Source organism: Parasteatoda tepidariorum, chromosome 5 (genome assembly GCF_982258835.1).
Source record: "Parasteatoda tepidariorum strain Cologne lab strain chromosome 5, Ptep-v5.0, whole genome shotgun sequence".
NCBI classification, from domain to species: domain Eukaryota; kingdom Metazoa; phylum Arthropoda; class Arachnida; order Araneae; family Theridiidae; genus Parasteatoda; species Parasteatoda tepidariorum.
In genome coordinates, this window is record NC_141759.1 from 16,114,827 (window position 1) to 16,136,337 (window position 21,511).

The following is a 21,511-nucleotide window of genomic DNA, read 5'->3' on the forward strand; positions in this document are numbered from 1 at the left end:
GTTTTTGGTAACTTACGTTACATGCATTAATGTTTAGTTGAAATTTATATAATTAAGTGAATTTAACAACAAAAAGTTATTTTAACATTGCACAATATTTCAACTAAGTGTAATAAACAATATTTATTCTTTGGAACATTTTGAAAGGAAGATAATGTTAAGTTACTGATTTTCAGAATCTGACCATGTTCTTCACCCAAATCAGGACAAGCAAATGCCAATGTTCAATGGGCTGCCAACACAAAAAAACTGAATTCTCAAAATTTTTTTTTATAAATTATCAAACTTCAAACCTTTCTAATTCAAAAAAAATCTAAAATAATAACATTATTCTTATTTGAATTTTCCGATGCTTTTCCCCTTTTTCATGGAATCGCCCACATCATTAACCCGTTTTGTCCCGAATTTATATATGGAAATGATACAAAAAGAGGTTTTATGGAAAAAGTGATTTAATATATTATCGAAATTAATTGGTTTTTCCACTGTTATGGCATTCAAAAAGTCTTTGATAGATCAAAAAGTTCTTGTTCCTTATAATTCTAGATCTAATCAGAAATAACTAAATCATTGTGGTATCTGAGAATCTTTTAATGCACCCAGATAAATGAAAATGCTGAAAAAAGTTTCCTACCACAATGAATGTCTTTGAAAAAAGGAACTGTCCTAAATATATGATGCTCGGCGTTAACCGGTTAAACACAAAAGTACTGTGTCTAGAAATACTATTTATTTCACGTCAAAATAATTAAAAAGAAAAAAAAAGGATGAATAACTACTAACTATATTTTACAAATATTTGAACATTTTTGCTTGCTTTTTAAAAGGTTTAGCACAAGTACAATGAATGATATAAGCCTACGAATTATTTAGAAATAGTGGTGGATTAAAATCTACTGAATTGAATTTATTGAAATGAATGAATGAAATGGTAATGAAAATTCAGTAGATGTTGATAATTTAATTTCCATGTAACCATCACTAAAAATTGTTTTCCGAAGCAAGTATATACAGAGATGCCAACTTGCTCCGGACAGCAAATATATATTTTAAAGTGGTAGTTTATCAAATGTGGTTCTTGGTTTAATAAATTCACTTTAGTAGATTTTTATCAACCACTATTTCTAAATAATTTGTTAGCTTATATAATTTACCACTTTATGGCACTTATGTCATGCTATACGTCTTAAAAAGCAAGCAAAAATAGTCAAATATTTGCAAATTTTACTTTGTAGTTATTTACCGTTTCTTGAAAATATTTTGGCTTGTCCGGAGCAGTTGGCATCTCTGTATATAGGCACGAAAATTCCAGCTTCTAATGTTAAATTAAGTTTTTCTACGTTAAATTAAGAAATAACTTGTAGCTTTAATTTTAATTTACTACCACTACTAAAATTTTTAAAGGACCACAGAAACCCTGTATATAAATATTTTTAGAATTCTAGTGGAATTAAAGCTAAAAAGAAGTTATTAAATTTTCAAATCAATCTAGGATTGTAATATGTATATAAAAATGGTTTTAGAATTGTAGTGAAATTAAAGCTAGAAAGAAGTTATTAAAAATTCAAATCAATCTAGGATTGTAATATTTATATAAAAATGCTTTTAGAATAGAAGTGGAATAAAAGCTAGAAAGAAGTTATTACCTTTCTCTCCTCATTTTGGTTTATCCAAACTTCTCGTAGGTAAAAAAGACATTAACACGTTCACGCCGGGGTGACCCACCGGTGGGTCACGCTGGATTGTCTCATCTTGGCAGCGCACCGGAGTAAAAACTGGTAACAATAATTTTCATTTTTTAGTTTTTTCCCGGGAATAATAAAAATCCATAACTACAAATTGTTTTTAACGGATGCAATTTTGATATTTATATTAACTCCTTCCGAATATTATCTAATATTGAAAGAGTTCTTCTACCAGTATTTTCACTTTTCCCGGCGTGAACGTGTTAAGGAGATAGAACACTCGCAAAACACTAAATCAATTTTTCTAGAAATCTTTCACACAGAAATATAATTTATCTTTTGCTGGCATTTGTTATTGATTATAACCAAATAACTTTAGACTCTAATTTTTATTTCCAAACATTAGGACACTATAAATATATATATATTTTTCCTGATGTTACTTTGGCTCAGCTATAAATGTCCAAAATCGGGACTTTTGGTTGGAAAAAAAATGTTCTTAAGTGTCATGAAATATTTTCTATAATCTATAATAATTCCTGTCTTTAGAATTCCTGTCATTCCTGTCTTTTTTTCCTGTTTACTGTGAATCAAATTTTGTAATTATCAGAGCTGAAATTTCAATCAGTGTTATGCTCTCTTTTTTGAAAATTCCCCACATATAACTTTTTTTTTCTTAAAAAAAAAAGTGAAAAAAGGGCAAGCCTTGTGAACAAAAATTAACTACACTGGGTGATTTGTAATCATCGCCTTTAACACGATTTTTCGAAGCTTTTTCGACAAAGAAAATAAAAAAGGTACTGTTTAAATGCCACACCTTCTAGCAAAACTAATAATGTTCTGTGATGCACAAATACATACTTTAAAATAACGTAAAAAAATTTATTATCTTACAATTTAAAAATTTTCTATTATTATTAAATAAAATAATAAAAATATTATAAATGTTAACTAAAGCCATTTGTTTTTTCATGGAATTATCTTTGAATAAACGAATTTATAATTGTATGCAAATTTTATTCAATTCACTTAAAAAGCTAAATATATATATATATATATATATATATATATATATATATATATATATATATATATATATATATATATATATATATATATATATATATATATATATATATATATATATATATATATATATATATATATATATATATATATATATATATATATATATATATATATATATATATATATATATATGGTGAAATATGCAAAGTATAAAATTAAAATGTGCAAACTTTGGATTGCTCTCCTGACCAAACTATGGAAACCATATTTCCCAGATTGCGGCTTCCCTCTGTATTAAGCTGGTGAAAATCCGAATCCGTTAAAAAAAGGCATGTTTATTCAGCTAACGTTTTTGCGTCTGCATTAAATAATTTGCATATTTTAGGCCACTCTCTTGAACCATTAACCCCTTGGGGACGGGTGATTCAGAAAAGTATTCGTACAAAATCAGGATGTAATTAAATAAAAATAGTAACTTAAATGTAGTCGTTGCTAATTTGACAGACTTACTTTGCTTTTACTTTAATTATTGTTAGCTTAATCATATATATAATCAATGTTAATTCAAAGTGTAACTAAATAGTTTTATTTTGAACAAAGTAATGGTGAATTAAATGAATCAAACAATTATAACTCCGCCCACAAATAAACTGCTAAAGAGTTACTTTGATTACCAGCTTTATCTTTTTACACTGTTTGACACGGTTTTATGCTGGCACGTATTTGTGACTGTCGGCCCGAAAGTGTTAAGAATGAGTCCTAGAACGGGAAGTTCCTGTCCTCATTTCCTTCTTTAATACAATGTTAAACATATCTTTCTATCTATATACCTATATCAATTTTGAATCTGAGTACCAGCCGCAGAATGCGGCTTTAGCTCATCCATCTGAGTGAGATCATATTAACAATTACGAATGAACGTATCAATGAAAAATAAAAGGTGAGGCTCCTATACTATCAGAGCTGACCTATCAAGCAATATTGGAGCAAACAAGTTCGCAAGTTAACGTTATGTTGGTATTATTTATGTTATTACAGAGATGCCAACTGCACCGGACACGCCAAAATAATTTAATAAACGGTAAATAACTACAAAGTAAATTTTGCAAATAGTTGACAATATTTGCTTGCTCTTAAAAATGTAAAGCAAGTAATAAGTACTAGGATGCTGAATATTGGGGTTATCTCGGCGTTTGGCGCGAAGCGCCACTAACCGATTCATCGATTCTGTTTTGTTGTATTCTGGGAGGTCCTATATATCTTTGAAGTTGTAGTATGTTGTAACAACAAATCAAGTTCTTAAGGAAGTAAATCTTTAGTTTTGAAGGGAAAATCATCTTTGGAATGGGGAGATAATAAGTACTATAAGGTGGTGAATTATAAAAGCCTAAGCATTGTTTAGAAATAGTGGTGGATTAAAATCTACTAAATCGAACTTGTTAAACCAAGAAATACAATTAATAAATTACCACTTGAAAATATTTATTCGCTGTGCTTATGTTAGCTCTTTGCTCCAACAATTAACGATAAGTCGGCCTGTCTAATTCATGGGCTCTAAGTCCCGGAGACCTGTTCCCGGAGACCTGAGACCGGAGAATGTGGCCCACCCTATTTGCTGGTAGCGCTTTCCTAAATCAGTCATCTATAACAGCTCCAAATCAATACAACGCGTAATCTATCACCTAATTCAGATCTATTCAGATATCTCGCCAAAAATGGCAGCTACATAAATTAAAACCTCTGCCTCCTGAAACGGAAAGTCTAAGTTAATCAGAAAGTAATCGAAAATTTGGATGAACGAAAAATTCTATTTGGTGATAAAAGTTCTGCTGTTATAAATGATACCACATTGAAACCTTCATAGCCAGAGAGGCAAAAAGAGATTTGAGCTCACCGGCTAGAATGGCTTGTTGGAAAGTGGTCAAAATTTCCCCTTCACAGATCCGAAAGAAAATTAACAAAAACTGTATAAAAAAAATAAATGTTTTAAGTACAATTGGCTGTTTAATTATTAAATTAGCTTTTTTCTTAAATAACAATATTTTAACAGGCATTTTCATTTGCAAAAGTGATTCACATTAATTTCAGAATTGATTACTTTAAGTAAGAATTTTTAAATTAATATAAATACGTCACAATAATAAATGAAAAAATAGTTTTCAGCAGTTTTAAAAGTCATTGTCGCATAAATTAATTGTGGTCCTTAAAATATATTTTAATGTAGTAAAAGTAAGTTAAAACAAAGTAAGTAAAGCAAAAATTAAGTCAAAGTAAGTCAAAACATAAAATTAACACACTGTGATAATCACAGCATGGAATTTATAAAGCAGAAACATTAATATTCTACTGAAAAAGTAAGTTAAGTTAAATCAGTGCTTACAAAAAACTTTAAATAAAAAAAATGCCCCTAGGATAGAACTGCTTAGGATCTAAGATTTTCAACTTTTCACGAATTTAAATTGTAATTTTTTTTTCTGTACTGGGTGCTATTTGATCAACTTTTTCATGGAGATTTTTATTCATCGTTATATTTTTTTTATTTGGTCCAGCAATAGACTGATGTAAGGACACGGTTCTCAGTAGAACACCGAAGTCAACCATCACTGACTACGGTCAGTGTGCGGGAGGGCGACCACTTTGCTCAGCCTGCCTACGGATCGAAGGTACGCGGTATCGGTCCCCTTTAAATTGCTCTACCGTAAAGTGTTCGACTTCGTTTGCAGGTCATCGAGCTACCAAAGCAGAGGATCAAAATTGCGATGGCATGTCTTCGGATCATCCTCAGGGATGTTTCCTAGACCGTTGCCAATAGCCCGTTGTGCAGCTCTAGAGTAACGTAAATAAATTACCTAACTAATTTTTATTTGAATATATTTAAATCGAAACTCAGGAAGACGATCAAAGTTAAGCAAAGGAATCACACTGCGCAAAAGGGGGTTTAACAGAGACGGAGAGAGAATTGGGCGCTATTGTTAATTGGCGAAATTTTATTGCGTTTGTGATTTAAGTGTCTGATTTAAATGATTTCTGAATTAGAAAGTTGCACACGGGTATCTGTGACAGCGCGGTGTGGATAATGTTGCTTGCCTCTGCGACTTTGGTCACAAGGTACTCAGCAATGAAAAATGAGCAACACCTCCAGCATCTTCCATGGAGAAGAAAAATTTAAAATTTACTTAAGTCGGAAGTTACTTTTAGTTGATGTAAATAACTTAACAAGCCTTTATTATTCGAATTTTTTTCCCTACTAATCAATGGTCGTAGCTGGGCCTAGTTTCCCAGTCTCAAAGAATCCTTATAGATAAACACTTACATGAAAGAAATGGTAGTATATGTTGGTTTATGAGAATGTATTATGCTTCGACTTAAAATCCAACTATAATTATTTACATTAATTATAAAAAACTGAGATAGATAGAGCTATCTTGTTTCTGGAAAATAAGTCCCTAATAATTACCGCTTTAAATTTTTGTTTCTAAAAAAGGAACCACCCTTTGGCAATTATACAAAAGGGTGAAAGTAGTGATATAATTTTTAGAAAAAAGTTATAAATTAAATGTTAACACGTTGCTTGTTAGGTTTTTAAGAGGTTTAGCATGACATATCTGGTCGTTCGTTCGTTGTAGTGGAACTGGGCAAATATTAGACAAATTTTGCTAGTTTTTTTTTAAAGGTTTGGCATGATGTATGATGCTTTTTTTACTTTTATTTACAAAAATTGGGCACCTGGGCCTCTTAGCGGCCCCTATCCCATACATCTAGAAATTTACAGAAAATTTATAGTAATAACATTTTGAATTTAGCAGTCGATGTGGTAGCTAATAGAAAAACAAGCACTTTGCTTGAGTAAATATAACATTTGAATATCTGATTCATCGAATCTAAGTTGACATATATAAATATAAACATAATTTGACATATATATACGTAAGTTGACATAAATAAATAATAACATAAATTGATACATATTTCACTAATTAAATTTCTATATTTTAACTAGCACATATTTAATTGTGACATACATTGAAGTTCATTCGAATACATTGTGGTAGCCTTAAAAAAATCAAACCGTTCGCTTGTGAAATAAAAAAAAGTTACGCATGAATAATGGTGCAATGATGTATGATGCAAAAAGTGGTGAATGATATAGACCTACGAATTGTTTAGAAATAGTGGTAGATAAAAATCTACTAAATTGACTTTATTAAACCAAGAATCAAAATTAATAAACTACCACTTGCAATTATTTATTCGATGTCCGGAGCAAGTTGGCATTGCTGTGTATATAAATAAAACTATTTTTGTGTGCTCTATATTGCATTCATTTCTTCAAACTATTTTAGTAACGATAATAACATAAAAAAGATTAAAAATGGACTTGAATTATGTGTTTCTAATAATCTTGGGTTCGCCGGTCACCGGTGACCCCCATGGGCCATGACATTCAACGTGTTAATATTGTTTTCGTTGTTTCAATTCTAAATATTTTCCGAAAGAAATGTTAATATTAAGAAAATGAGATAGACTAACGCTGTCACTTGACTTTTTTTTTTTACCGTTGGAAAATATTTTCTTATTTATTTTTTGTTTAAAATTTGGCAGCTATGTTCACTGCTGTGCAGATTGTAAAATGCATAAAGTTCTACAAATTTTTAAAATCAATGTTTTATACGTTGCATGAGTATTTTTTTTGGGAAGGTATATCTAGCTTTTTTCATGCATAGTGAAAATTTTCTTTTCTTTGCAGTAATAGAATAAAACAAAAGATGAAGAGGATATCGTTTGTTAGAAGCCTTTTTCTACTACCAGGTAATAATGAGAAGTTATTATTTATATTATGTACCACGGCAATAATTAGAAGTTAATTATATTTTGCACCAACAGACAAAAAATGAGCTAGTTAACAAAAATATTTCAATTAACTAATGTTTCCATGAATAATCATTTTAAAAACTAAAATTAAATATTTATTATTAAGATGCACAAATGGAGCTTAATCTATTACGGAACAACAAATTTCAAATGAAACTTTTAGACAGGCTGCTTTTAGCAAATTCCACAGTACACGTTAAGAGAAAACGGCATATTTATGCTTTTTGTTGTTAAAAGAATAGTGGTAGTTAAACGCTTAAAAGAAATTAGTTATACATTTATAGAGGTGCGTAACATTTGTTAAATTAGTGAAACCAGGCTGGCTACGCTGCAGAGAAGGGGTAATTATTGGAAGAAAAAGAAATCGGAACTTCCTCGACGGGCTTTTTAAAATTTCAAATCAATTTAAATTTTTATTTTTATCTTTGAAAATAAAAAAAAGTAAAGCTTTCTTTATATTTTTACAAAAAATAGTTAATGGTACATGTTTTTCTCCTCTAGTATTGAAGTTATAAATAAAATTAGTAATTCTCAAAATTTTTCTTTGTTATTTCTAATGGCACTTGGACAAGCCAAGCTCACCTTTTCAGCTATTTCACAAATCAGTTAAGTGCGCCTATCGTTTGAAGAGAACACCGCAAGGGTGAAATTACGTCCCCACTAAGATCCCCATTGACAGATGGCAGCAGCACTCATTCCTGAGGACACTTCCTCAATCTAGGCATAGATCTGAAGGGGAAGGAACTTTTCGCCAGATACCTGATGGTACTGATCAGAGACCGACCACAGGACTTCTGATTCCATGAGCACGCATGTTTTCGGCGGGTCTAGGTGAAATCGAGTATCGAACCTCGCCCCTCCGGATTGAGGCACGATTCTCTAAGCAATGGGTATTTTTAAAGTACCACTCGTTATTTGTGCTTTTCCTATTTGTGGTGGGAGTGCAAATTTTACAAATGAAAAAAAAATTTCTAATAAAAAATTTATCAATTAAAAAATTCATTATAAATCTATTACATTAAGTAAATTAATGTCGTATGAAAAAAAAGTGAAAAAATTAATAAGTAATTTTTATTGATGTGTGTATACACATATCAATAACAATTAGCCTAATAACAGCCTAACTGTTTTTTATCTCTTTCAGTTTTAAATACAGTGTCATCCTTTCAACTAAGCTCAGAGGTAAGCATTTGATATATTTTTGTTTAACAATGTGTTATTAAAATTTATGTAATAATATTTTTCTTTCAAAAATAACTTTATCAAGAGCGGTTGGTAAAAAACTGACATTTGTATTCGTTGTATCTGGTCTTGTGTTTGATTTTAAGGGTGTTTTTCGAAACTTTTTTGTGGGTGCTTATAATTCAAAGCAAAGTTTAAATATTAAACCTAACTATGTAAACTATTTCTAATTGAACGAAATCACCTGAATTAAAAAGAAGGACAATCGATTAACTTTTTGGCGCTGATGGGGTACCAGTGTCTCTTTTATATATATTTTTCTACTTTTTAATTAGAAAAAATAGGCTAACAGTTACTACAAAAAAAAAATCTATTAGATTATTGGAATTTACATACCTGCCAACTTTTACGCATTTGGCGTAAAGTTTTATTGCTATATTTAAAGTGGTAGTAAAATGTATGCTTTCCATATATTCCTGCATTCATAACTTAATTATAATCTTTTTGACCACCACAATTTTTAAAAAAATTAAGCATATATGTTAATATGTAGTATAGTTAGTGTAAATTTAGACATTGATTTCATAGATGACAATAAAAATTTCAGCCCGATAACCGCTTTTTTCTTAAGCGACTGTGTTCTCTCTAAGCATTTCGGATAATCATGACTATCCCCACTGCCCTAGACAAACTGTGTTCTCTGCACCAATGAAGCCCGGCTATACCGGTGGGAGGCGAGAGAGTGCACAGGGAGTCTTCCCCCTTTTGTAAATTTGTAAATAGTGTAAATATTCTTTCTTTAACTTTATCTTCAATTTGTTCCCTTTATTATGTATCAACTTGCGATTTATTTTTATGTATGACTCAGACTTGATTTTATCAATTATTGTTCATTCTGAGATATAACTTAATTTTAACGCAGTACCTCCCTTCCCTTCCACCACATATTATTCAATTTAGATGAAAGAGCAGATATCCATACATGGATAGGTACTCTGAAAAACTTGATTAGTTAGTTAGTTAGTGTAAATATTTTTTCTTTCTCTTTATCTTCAATTTGTTCCCTTTATTATGTATAACCCAGATCTGATTTTTTGATTATCAATTATTGTTCATTCTGAGATTTAACTTAACGTTAACGCAGCACCTCCCTTCCCCTAGCAAATATTCTTCAATTTAGATGAAAGAGCAGATATCCATTTCTGGATAGGTACTCTGAAAAACTTGATTAGTTAGTATTAGTATTTTCCATTTTGCCTAAGCCTCTTTTAAATGCATCGTAAGTCTCTGGCTAAATTTGCAACCTAAATTCCATTTTACTACCACTGGGGAAAATCATCTTCGAAAGGATCAAAAGTAGGCAGGTATGGAATTATAATTGTACTAAATTATAAAATTAAACAAAAGGGAAAAAACGAAACACAGAAATCTGAAAAAATTTTTTTTTTCTTTCATAATCAGAAATTTATCAATAGTTAGTTTTGAAAATTAACCCTTTCGGGCCGACTGACGCAAATACGTGCCAGCATAAAACCGTATCAATCAGGGTAAAAAGATAAAACTGGTAATCAAAGTAATTCTTTAGCAGTTTATTTGTGGGCGGAGTTATAATTGTTTGATTTATTTAATTCACCATTACTTTAGTTCAAAATAAAACTATTTAGTTATACTTTGAATTAACATTGATTATATATATGATTAAACTAACAATAATTAAAGTAAAAGCAAAGTAAGTCTGTCAAATTAACAACGACTACATTTAAGTTACCGTTTTTTATTTAATTACAACTTGATTCTGATTTTGTACGAATGCTTTTCTGAATCAACCGTCCCCAAGGGGTTAAAGACATTTTAATGATGAATAACTGATGAATATAAATAACTGCAAACAAGTGAAAAGATATTGTAGAAAAAATATTGTTTGAAAGTGAGCCGTGTTTGGAAGACTTCACTTTAAGGCAGAAAAAAAACCCCGGTATTTCATGCAGTATTTCATAAATACTAATTATTAAAATGTCAATTATAATATTTTTCACTTATTTTGCTAAAATCTACACAACATAATGAAAAAAGTTTGAAAAATGTGTTTAATAAACATTCTGAGTCAAAGAGATCTAAACATTTTAATAATTATCAATCGTAACTCTAGAGCTCGAATACGCCACCTCGAGCTGAGTGCAGTAAGTGTGTCCTAGAGTAGGTTTCTGCAGTATCTTAGTAGTACCGTCCCTGGCCAAATTCATACCTGCCAACTTTTAATCCATTCCATTATGATTTTCTCAGTGGTATTAAAATGCAATTAAAATTTCAATTTTGAGCAAAACAATATGTCGTATTTGAAAAAGCTTAAGCTTACTACCACGATAGTAACGCATATTTATATATATATGCTTAATTTCTTTAAGAATAGTGGTAATCAAAATCATTTAAAAATTAAGTTTATAAATGAAAAAATAGTATATATTTACTACCACTTTAAATATGAAAATAAAATTTTACGCCAAATGCGTAAAAGTTGGCAGGTATGCAAATTATTAGACGTACTATTCTATGTAAAATTTGAATTATCAGTTGTACTATACATCTTTATTGTTTTTATGTGACTGAAACCGGTTTGCATGTTAGTATATCAATTGGTTAAATTAGACGATATATTATACAAATATAGAATATTTATTATATCAAGCATTATATTAGTATATAATATTGTAACTAGATCAAATTATTGTAGTTTTTTAACATGATTTGCTCGAATTTATATGAAATACTTTTATATTTAAACATACATGTTCTGGGTTTTTATTCAGGAGATTTTTTTATATATTTAAATACTACCTATTTGTATTTATTTTTAACGTGTTGCATTATATACAATGTTCGCCAAATGATACAGGAGCGTAAGCAAACGCAAACCGGTTTCATCCAAGTAAAAATAATACAGCTGTATAGTTATCACCTGATAATTATAATTTTACATAGAATCTTATAGTGGGTCTAATAATATGACTAGGCGTGAGTCTAATAATAGTGAGTATAATAGTGAGTATAGTGAGTCTAATAATATGACTTAATATGACTGTAGTACATTAATATCAGTAGTAAGGAATGCATTAATTGCCATAGGCGTATTCTATATGAGAATTTTGAAAACTGGTTTGATAAAAATAATGGTTACTACGTATATATACTGTAATTTGAGATAATGTATATGAAAATAATTTGAGAAAATATATAATTATATAATTCATGAAGTAATTTGTTAGCAAATTACCAAAATTTCGAAAGCTAATTTTAACTTATATATCTTTACGAAATTTAAATATAAAATACAAGAAGAAATACACCGAAGAGCCATTACATTATGACCACCCTGCTAATAACATGTAGGACCACCTTTAGCGCTCAAAAATGCTAGCACCCGCCGTTGCATTGATTCCACAAGGTGCTCATAGGAATCTGGTAACAAGCGCTCACCAACTGGTCTGCAATTCCCTCACATTGCGAGAGGGTAGCGTGGCAGCACGAATTTGGTTTTCCAAGTAGGACCACAAATGCTCTATTGGATTAAGGTCAGGTGAATTTGGGGGCCAAGACATACCTTGAAAGTCACTGGAATGTTCCTCGAACCAATCCATGACGATTCGACCCTTATGACATGGTGCATTATCCTGTTGGTAAACACCATCCCTAGCAGGAAAAACTGTTGCCATGAATGGGTGAAGCTGGTCTGCAACTATGTTCAAGTAGCTTACAGACGTCAAGAATTGTTCTAGGAGGATTATGGGTTCTAATGTGCCCCATGAAAACATTATTCCTGGGCGAGAAACCATGAAAACCTGGGCGAGCTCATTGTTATAGATGGAGGGTGGTCATAATGTATTGACTCTTCGGTGTAGATGCAATTAAGATAAAATTAAGATGAATCAAGAAAAAGAGATAGATGAAATTGAGATGTTGGAAATTTCGTTGCGTTCATTAAAACTAAAGAATTCATAAGAAGTGAAAATATCTGACATTTTTTAAATCAAAATGATCCAAGTTTTAAATATTTTATTTAAATATTAGATTATATTGAATTTTTTTAAATGTATTTATTTTTTAGTTTATATAGTAAATAAGAAGATGCATATGTATTATTATGCTATTTTACATAAGTTACATTTTCATACACCTCGATATTCCGACTTCCAGCTTTTAACGATAATTTGTGACTAGTCTAGCGAAGGTTGTTAAATTGATGTTCTACTGTATTATTTGTTGTACTATGATTTAATATCTGTACGGTTTAAAACTTTTTTAATAACAGAATTTTTTTAAACGTAGAATCTTCTAAGAAGAGCTGGGAAGCCTATTAGTTGGAAATGGAATGAAAATCTTCTAAAAACATCCGACGCTTTTAGAAGAAGAAGGTTTCTGGGTGACGAATCTTCTCAGCCCTGGTGGAAAGAAATCCACTCTGACACGCAAGATTTCGCATCTAGTGGTTCTGCCACGAATCCTCTCACTTCTGCAGAAGATACTCTTTCAGAAAAACTGCAACACACTCCACCTTTCGACAGTTTGGAGAATCTTCCAGCACCACTTGCTCGAATCGAATCCGAGGAGGTCAAACTACATCCTCACCGTGAAATCGAAGAGCCTTTGCTTGGAGAGGTCATCATTGATGAACTGCATAGACCCTCTAAGCTTGAACTTGAGTCTGCGACAAAACGATTAAAGGATATATCTTCCAATTCCTTAACGGGGCAGGTTACGTCATCTGTGGAATATGTTGTACCATCCATAGAACTTGTGGAGCCTCATGTTGAGTATGCCAATCCATTTGAAGTAATAACAACAACCCCTTCGATTATACCAGAGGTAGAATATGTGGAGCCATCTGTGGAGTTCGTGGAACCCGTGATTGAATACGAACCCCGGAACAATTTTTCGGAAAACTATAGTATTGTTTCTTTTGGAGATGAAGGATCCGGCTTGGAGGATGAATCGTTTTCCGATGAAAATTTACCAGTTGAGGAATCCATTAGAATTGGCCGTAAGGAACTTCTCCGATTATACAGTCACAAAGAAGATAAACGCTCTTATTTAACTAAATCTCATTCTGAATCAGAAAAATCAGAGAGATTCAGTACGAAAAGGCGTTTCTATAGACATCAGCCAATAATTGGTGTCCCGGAAGAAAGTTACCCAACACTGGAAATTTTGCCTGTTGTCCACTTTGCCTGTGAAGAGTATGCAGAACCAGGGTACTATGCAGATATATCTTCTAGATGTCAAGTAAGCATTAAAATACAAATAATTAAACAAATATAATACAAATAATTAAATATAATACAAATAATTAAACAAATGATTAAACAAACTTTTAACAAATAATTAAACAAATATAAGTAATAGGTTTATCTTTAATCCGAATTTTCTAAAGTTCAGCTTGAAAATTTATTTTAAAAGCAATCTACAGGTTTTCAAATTGTCAGAAAGCTTTTTTCCATTCATAATTTAATAGGCTCTGTCGAACTCGCTTATAGCGAACGCTAATCGCAATATAACTACAACTCTTTTTTGACCTCAACTTTCAATGGAGAAATACTAAGTTTGTAATTTTAAACGCGACTTTTTATTGATTAATATTTTTATATTCTTAAAGATGACTTAAATATTTGCATATAGCTTTCTTTTAATTCTTTTCTTTCAGAAATTTTGTATTTCGTTTTTATTTCATTAAAGGAAAATAATACCTTATATTTAAGTTAAAACTAAATAATACCTAAGTTCAAACTTTCTTAGTTCGTCTTTCATAATATGCTTTAATTTTTTTTCTAAACACTTTAAAACTTTTTGCAGTCGGGTTTTTTATTAGGTTCTAAGGGTTAAATATAGTTAGATATAATTAAAATAATATTAGTTTTCTTAGATATTTTAAAATAAAGGCATGTAACTAAACAGTCAATAATTAGTGAATGGGAGTTTTGTCGCATTTAATTTACATAACAGATAAGTTCTGATTTTTTCAAAAATTAATAAATATTTCTCTGAGAATTCTGATTATGAAATATAAAAATTTTTTTCGTTGCGCTGTCACAAAATTTTACTATAATGTTAGAAATATTTAAAATAATAAAAAAGCAAAGAAACTAAGAGTTCAAAACGAAATAAGATCATCTTATTAAAACGTAGAAATTTTAAACTTATTCATTTGAAAAATATTTAATATGTTACGCTAGTTTACTTTTAATTTTGGCAAAAAAAAACACTCAAATATTTAAATGCTATTAAAGTTAAAACTTTCCAACGAAAAAATAATATTAGATAACTTACTTTCATTGCTTTCTGGTGAATATATTTAATGCAATTGAATTCGTTAAACCTCTAATAGAAAAAAAAAGCAAAACATATTTGCTCTTCATAGTTAATAAATAATATCATGCAAAATTTTTAACAAATAAATAAATAAATTAATTTCAAACTTACCTGGCACAATTTGCTGTATTCGTTTGGATTCTATTTATCACAGCCAATGCAGCCATATTTTCCGTTGTATTTTATTGCCATCTCCAACAGGTATACGACATAATTTAAATACTAAATTTGACTTATTTGAGCACCCAAATGCGCAAAAAACAGTCATTATAAATTCAAATGAAACAAAGTATGAAACAAAAGATGTATAAAGAAAAGCAGAAATAAAAATAACAGACCCGGCTCAATGATACTTCCGTATTCTAACTAGTCAACAAAATGGCTGCAGTTTACCCATGTGATCAGCGAAAGCCAATCAAAATCGAAAGCGTCACAACGGTCTAAAGGAAAAGAGTAACGCTACTTTATCTAGGTAATCCAAGGCTTTGGTAAGCGAGGTCGACTGTGCATTGGGCAGTATAGGACATCATTAGTTTTATCTTTGAGTGGCTGGTTGCCTTGAAAGGCTATTTGGTATTACTTAATTTTCAGGGCGACCATTATTAAAACGACGCCAAGAATAACACCAAGCTGGAATTATTCGCAGTTAGTTTGTGGTTTCCATATCTCCATGATTGCTTTCAATATTAAATCAAAAGGCTTGTTTTTTCCATAGGAGTTTTGCCAAATGAATTCTGCAAGATAAGATTCTAGAAGATGACGAACCGTGCCCCTTTGAATTTTGTTCCTATAATAAAAAAGCTCTTTTTTTGTTGGCAACTTTTCACAGTGTACCTCCACAAGCTTTCCTTTACATAGAGTTTCGTTTCGTGTCCATTTGCGCATATTCGATAGCAAGGTAGTACCTCTTTTCCTGGCAAAATGAAACGGCATCTACCTCACTCTTCGGTAGATAAAAATTGGGCAGCCGGTTAAAGTTTGAATAGAAAATATTTAAAAGAAATATAGTTTATATATGATTAAAATAATATTTAATTTCAGTTTTGTAAAATTTTATTTAGAATGAGCAGTTAATATGAAGAATCTTTTATATTTTTTGTTTAAGGTTTATGGTTTACATATAATTAAAATAATTAATAAATTTCGTTTTTTTTTAAGTTTTAAAGTTTAATTAGAAGGAATAGTTTGAATTAAGAATCATTGATTTTTTTGGCTTATATTACTTTTTTTCCACAGATGTTTCATATATGCCACGATAATGGGATGAGGAGCTCTTTTTTATGTCCAGTTGGTACAGTATTCAATCAAGAATATCTAGTTTGTGATTGGTGGTATAACGTTGACTGTAGGAACTCGGTGCGGTATCACAGTCCTCTCAAAGCTTTAAATTCCAACAAAGAGCAACTACTGGCTTCTGGCTCTGGTACCAACAATGATCACGGAGTTTCATCACCAACAAATTCATCGTCCTACTTTTCTGATAAAAAGTTACCAATTGTGAAGAAATTTAACAATATTACTAATGAGACAATGAAACTTAAATCAAGCAAAAATAAATTTAACACTCTTTCAAAGAAAGCTATAAATTATCCTATAGGATACGCTATCTTGTTGAGGGAGCATATAAAGTCGTCCGCTCAAAAACTGTCTGACCAAAGCCTTGACGCAAAAGAATCTGTGACGCTCGACAAAAAACCTGACACCATAGAATTTGTTGAAAACGTGAATGCCATCGTGAAATTCAAAAAACGACTGCGTTCACGACCAAAACCAAAAAATCATCTCCGACAAAAGCAGACATTTTTTGGAGGCACCAAACCATTCGCTGATATAAAAATTCCAAGCTCAGTTAAGCCTAAATCGAATACAAATGTCAAACAACGGGAGAATGATAGCTCTGAATACGAAACTAGTTTCAATGGATATAATGTGGAGAATATGACATTGTACCACATGGTGCCGAAAGTAGCGAAATTTTCTGCCGTTCACCGAGGCGATGAAAGAAAAAATGAAAATTTGGAATTATTATCTCCTTCAAGGCAGAAGCATAATAACAGAAATAATACGATTTTTGATCATGCCTATTGGGAAAAAGTGTTTGCCGCGAATAATTTCTCCAGTACTTACGACAATAAATTAAACTACGATGTAGTTAAGAGTACGCTGAGTTACGTCGTATCAGAAACAAGTGAGATTGGTAGTAAAGTCTATAATTTGTATTCCAAATCTTCCTCAGAAACAAAGAACACCGATGAAAATCTGGCTCTGAAGTCTCCAGAGCAGTACTCTTTCGAGGAAACAATTATAAATGAAAGCCCGGTTAGTTTTATGAATCAACCGAGGGAAATAGAAAATATGGCTAGTAAAGTCAGGATAAAGATGGAATCAGGAACCGTTAAAAATTCCTTTTTTAAATATGGAGATAGAATAAGTAAAATAAACAAACCCTCTCATTTCGAAAAACCTGAAGCTAAAGGGGAATTCAAAGAGTTCAAGACACACGTCGAAAAGAAACAGTCATCGCCTCGTAAGTTAGCATTGCAAGATATCCAAGTTCGCAACACAACGCAATCTAATGGTAGAATACTGATTAGTGACGAATCAGTGATATCTAAGGACATTAAAAACGATTCAGAAGCAAATAAAATACAGAATAGCATCTTCATAAAAGCAATAAATGTTGATGATCATCATCAACCAGCATTTGCAGATAAAAATGTGACCCACAAAGCACCAGCTTATCTACATCAATACGTAAAATACAGAAATAACGCTAGGCCTAACGAAAGTTACTTCTCAATCAGACGACATCCTGAATTAAGTCAAGATAACAAATTTCATTCGAATGTAACTGCGGGATCGAATCTGAGTAAAAATAAATCGTCGGATGACGTAAAAAAACTGTATTACATTGACCATGTAGATAATATTAACCCGCATAATCTGAGCAGCAAAGCTACTCCAAGCGACAAAGTTTACTATGTAACTAAAGTTCCTGAAATTGATTCCTATTTTCAGAATGTAACTAAAATCAATACCAGCAACGGTGGTTACAAAGTCATCAAGAAAGTTAAAATTAAAAGACCGTCACCTAGTTATTTCATGTTGCCAGAAAGAAATGATAAAACGCTAGGTGTTAAGAATGATCTAAAAACTATAAGGAACAGATGACTTTTAGTGGACGATAAGTAGTTTATAGGTCTGTTGCAACCTCAATGATACTCTCTCATTCTGTTACTAAGACTAAAAAGTGATAGAATCATACAGGGTGTTTTTTAACAACCGACATTAAGAGTGTTTTTTGAAACTTTCTCTTGCCAAAGTCAGTTTGAGTGCATTAGACTCAAAACAAAGGTTTAATTTTAAACTATATTAACTATCTCCTTGAGAAATATTGTCAGAACTTTTTTTTGTTAGAATCGCCAATATGGCAAAATTTTTCTATCAGGATGAAAATTGATGAAATTATTGCGTATTTAAAATGTTTAAAATTATTGCGTATTTATTTAAATGTTGCGTATTTAAAATGTTTAAAAATATTGCGAAATTATTGCGTATTTAAAATAACACAGCGGAGTAAGTTTCCTAACATAAGTTCCCAAACGCTGTTTATTCGCGCTGTTATTTTGCGTCATTTTCAAAATTAGAGTGGAGAGAGCTGTCAAAATAGGGACAAACGCTTAATATAACAGTAATAAATAAGTGTTATAATGTCACAATGTTTATAAAATTAGCATATTATATACTGTAAAGCGTTATTTAAAATGACAGCAGAGACTTTTAAGAGCATTTTAAATACATATTCGTAGATTCCTTGAATAAAATGAAGTCAAGAAATCGCAAAAAAAGTTTTAAGGGAAAAAAAAAATTTCAAAATTGTGACCAAACATAGTTGATATCGCGCAAATGTGAGATTCGAATTAAAGGTGATTTCTAGTGACAGATTAATGTTTCTTGATCTACGAGACAAACTTGTATTCGATTATTTTAATACTTCCTTTATCTTTTTCGACCTCAATGATGATTGGTCAGCGCTTAGAAAAGTTTTAATTTCCTCCTAATTAAATATTTATTTAAAATACCTAATTTCTATTTTTTTTGTTCGTTCATTCTTTATAACCGTAAGAAAGAAATATGCGGTGTAAGTTTAACTTATATAGCTTTGGGAGTGAAAATGCGCGAGCACCATTGTCACACTCTCTCTCAACAATTGTTTTTTTAACAGTATTATCCTTCTCTAACAGCAGAAAAAAGAAAAAAATTTCTTAAATTTTCCGAGGAGCATTTTTCCCCTCGGTAAAAGTTTTTTTTAAGTGAAATTCTCTTCCACCAATGCGTGGAATAAGTTTCAATAGTCCGTTCAGCGAAAAGACAAACTAGATGTAAAAAAAAAATGCGTCACTTGGTGGCGTCAAGCACGTGATTGGTTGTTTGGTGTGGTGCTAAACAGACGGTGAATTGTTATTATTTTGATACTTTATCATACATTTTTATACTTCATGTTTTCTTTTATTAAAAATAATTAATTTACATTTATAAAATTTTTTTTAACTGTTCATTATTTTAATATTTACTAATAACATTTTTTTTACACTTTTAATATGTTACTATATCTGTTTCCGTGACCGCACTATAAATGCGCATTAGTGAACACTGGTCGCCTTCTTGGACAACAAAAGCTTCACGGCTTCAGAAATGACGTATCAGAGCATGAAGTCACACATACCTATTGAAACACATTTGAAGCATTGCCATCTATTGGGAGGAAATTTAAATTTAATGCCTTTCTCTAAATTATTCTCAGAATCTTTGTATGGGTGAGGCATTTGCTCTGATCCCCTCACCGTTTACTTTTGATCCTTATAGAAATTGTAATTTTTTTTAAATGTATTTTTACTGTTGAAATGTTTGTTTTCTATTGTATAATTTGGATGGTGTTTTCTACACTAGGGTGCGCTGTACTCTCTATAGAGCCTGTACTTCCGGGTTCAACGTGATCATTGCATTTTGATACTCTCTTCTTTTAAACGTGTATTTGTTACCAGATTTATTATTTGTTTTAAAAGGAATCGTTATAGGAGTCGTCAATTGAAAACTTGTCATTTCAACACGAAAGGATCGTCATTTGAAAGAAAGAAAAACGTTATAAGACACTTCTGACATTTTCAAGCCCATTGCTATTAACATTGGAGGCCAATCTATCGTGTGTCACCCAATTACAAGTGTGCCATAGGTTCGCCAGCCTTGATCTAGAATGATTAATATGTTGAAGTAGACAAGAATTGTATACATCATATTTTATAAGAAACAATTTGATTACTGATGTGTGCATTTTCCTTACTACTTTTGTGTTGATAACAGTAACTGTTTGCATGTTCTTTATGACAATATTTAGAGGAATTAATAGCACAGAGATGCCAACTGTTCCGGTTTCCACAAAATATATTAAAAAGAAAAAAAAACTGCTTAACTACAAACTAAAGTTTGCAGATTTTCAGTTAATTTTTGCTAAATTTCAAGGGACTCAGCATGGCTTTACTGTTAAAAGATGACGCATCACATAAGTCTTGAAGTATTTAGGAGTAGCGGTGAGTAAAAACTCTATATATCAAATTTACTAAACTAAGAATCATACATTAAAAGACTACTAGCGACGAACTGGGTTCGAATCCCAGTTCCGGATTCCGCATCCGAACGAATTCCGCATCCGGATTGCACCGACCACAGCGCTGACGTGAAATATCCTCAGTGGTAGACGGATCATGGGTTAGAGTCCCCTTGCCGTCAGGTTAACCGTGGGAGATCTTCGTGGTCTTCCTCTCCATGTAACGCAAATGCGGGTTAGCTCCATCAAAAAGTCCTCCACGAAGGCAAATTTCTTCCAATACTCGATCCAGGAGTTCCATGGTCTTCTGGATTGGGTTCAAAATTACAAGGCTACGGAGTTGAACATTAGTAGTAGTAAACCCATAAAATTGTGTCGGCTGTTCAACGACGGTTATAAAATAAAAAAAATTAAAAATTAAAAGACTACAACACGAAAATGTTTATCTGACATATTCTCGGAGCAAGTTGGCATCTCTGACAATGAGCTCGTTTATCAGAGATACGTTTAATAATATATCATTTCTTGTGCATTTTTGAACAAAAAATAAATAAAATAGAAATAAATAAATAAAATAACTTCATTAAGTTGCCTCCATATTTCATTCTAAATTTGCTTTTGAGCTTAAATTTTTCCGTGGAAGAATTATAACTTAATCTTTCTGAAGATATGAAAAGAAATGAGGAGCTTAGTGGACGAAGCAGGTAAGTGACATTTTCACGGCTATTTATTAATCAGGTAAAATAACATAAAGCGATCGTATCAATATGGGTAATGC

The 21,511-nt window shown here is 31.2% G+C and overlaps 1 protein-coding gene across 1 annotated transcript; it reads left to right on the forward strand.

The window, feature by feature from the left end:
* The first annotated feature begins 7,463 nt into the window (after positions 1-7,463).
* On the forward strand, positions 7,464-21,274 carry LOC107438369 (uncharacterized). The gene is made up of 4 exons (XM_043051922.3): positions 7,464-7,523; positions 8,731-8,768; positions 13,092-14,045; positions 16,365-21,274. Exons 1-4 carry the CDS (start codon positions 7,481-7,483, stop codon positions 18,297-18,299), a joined length of 2,970 nt encoding a protein of 989 aa, XP_042907856.2. The 5' UTR covers positions 7,464-7,480; the 3' UTR covers positions 18,300-21,274.
* The last annotated feature ends 237 nt before the right edge of the window (positions 21,275-21,511 follow it).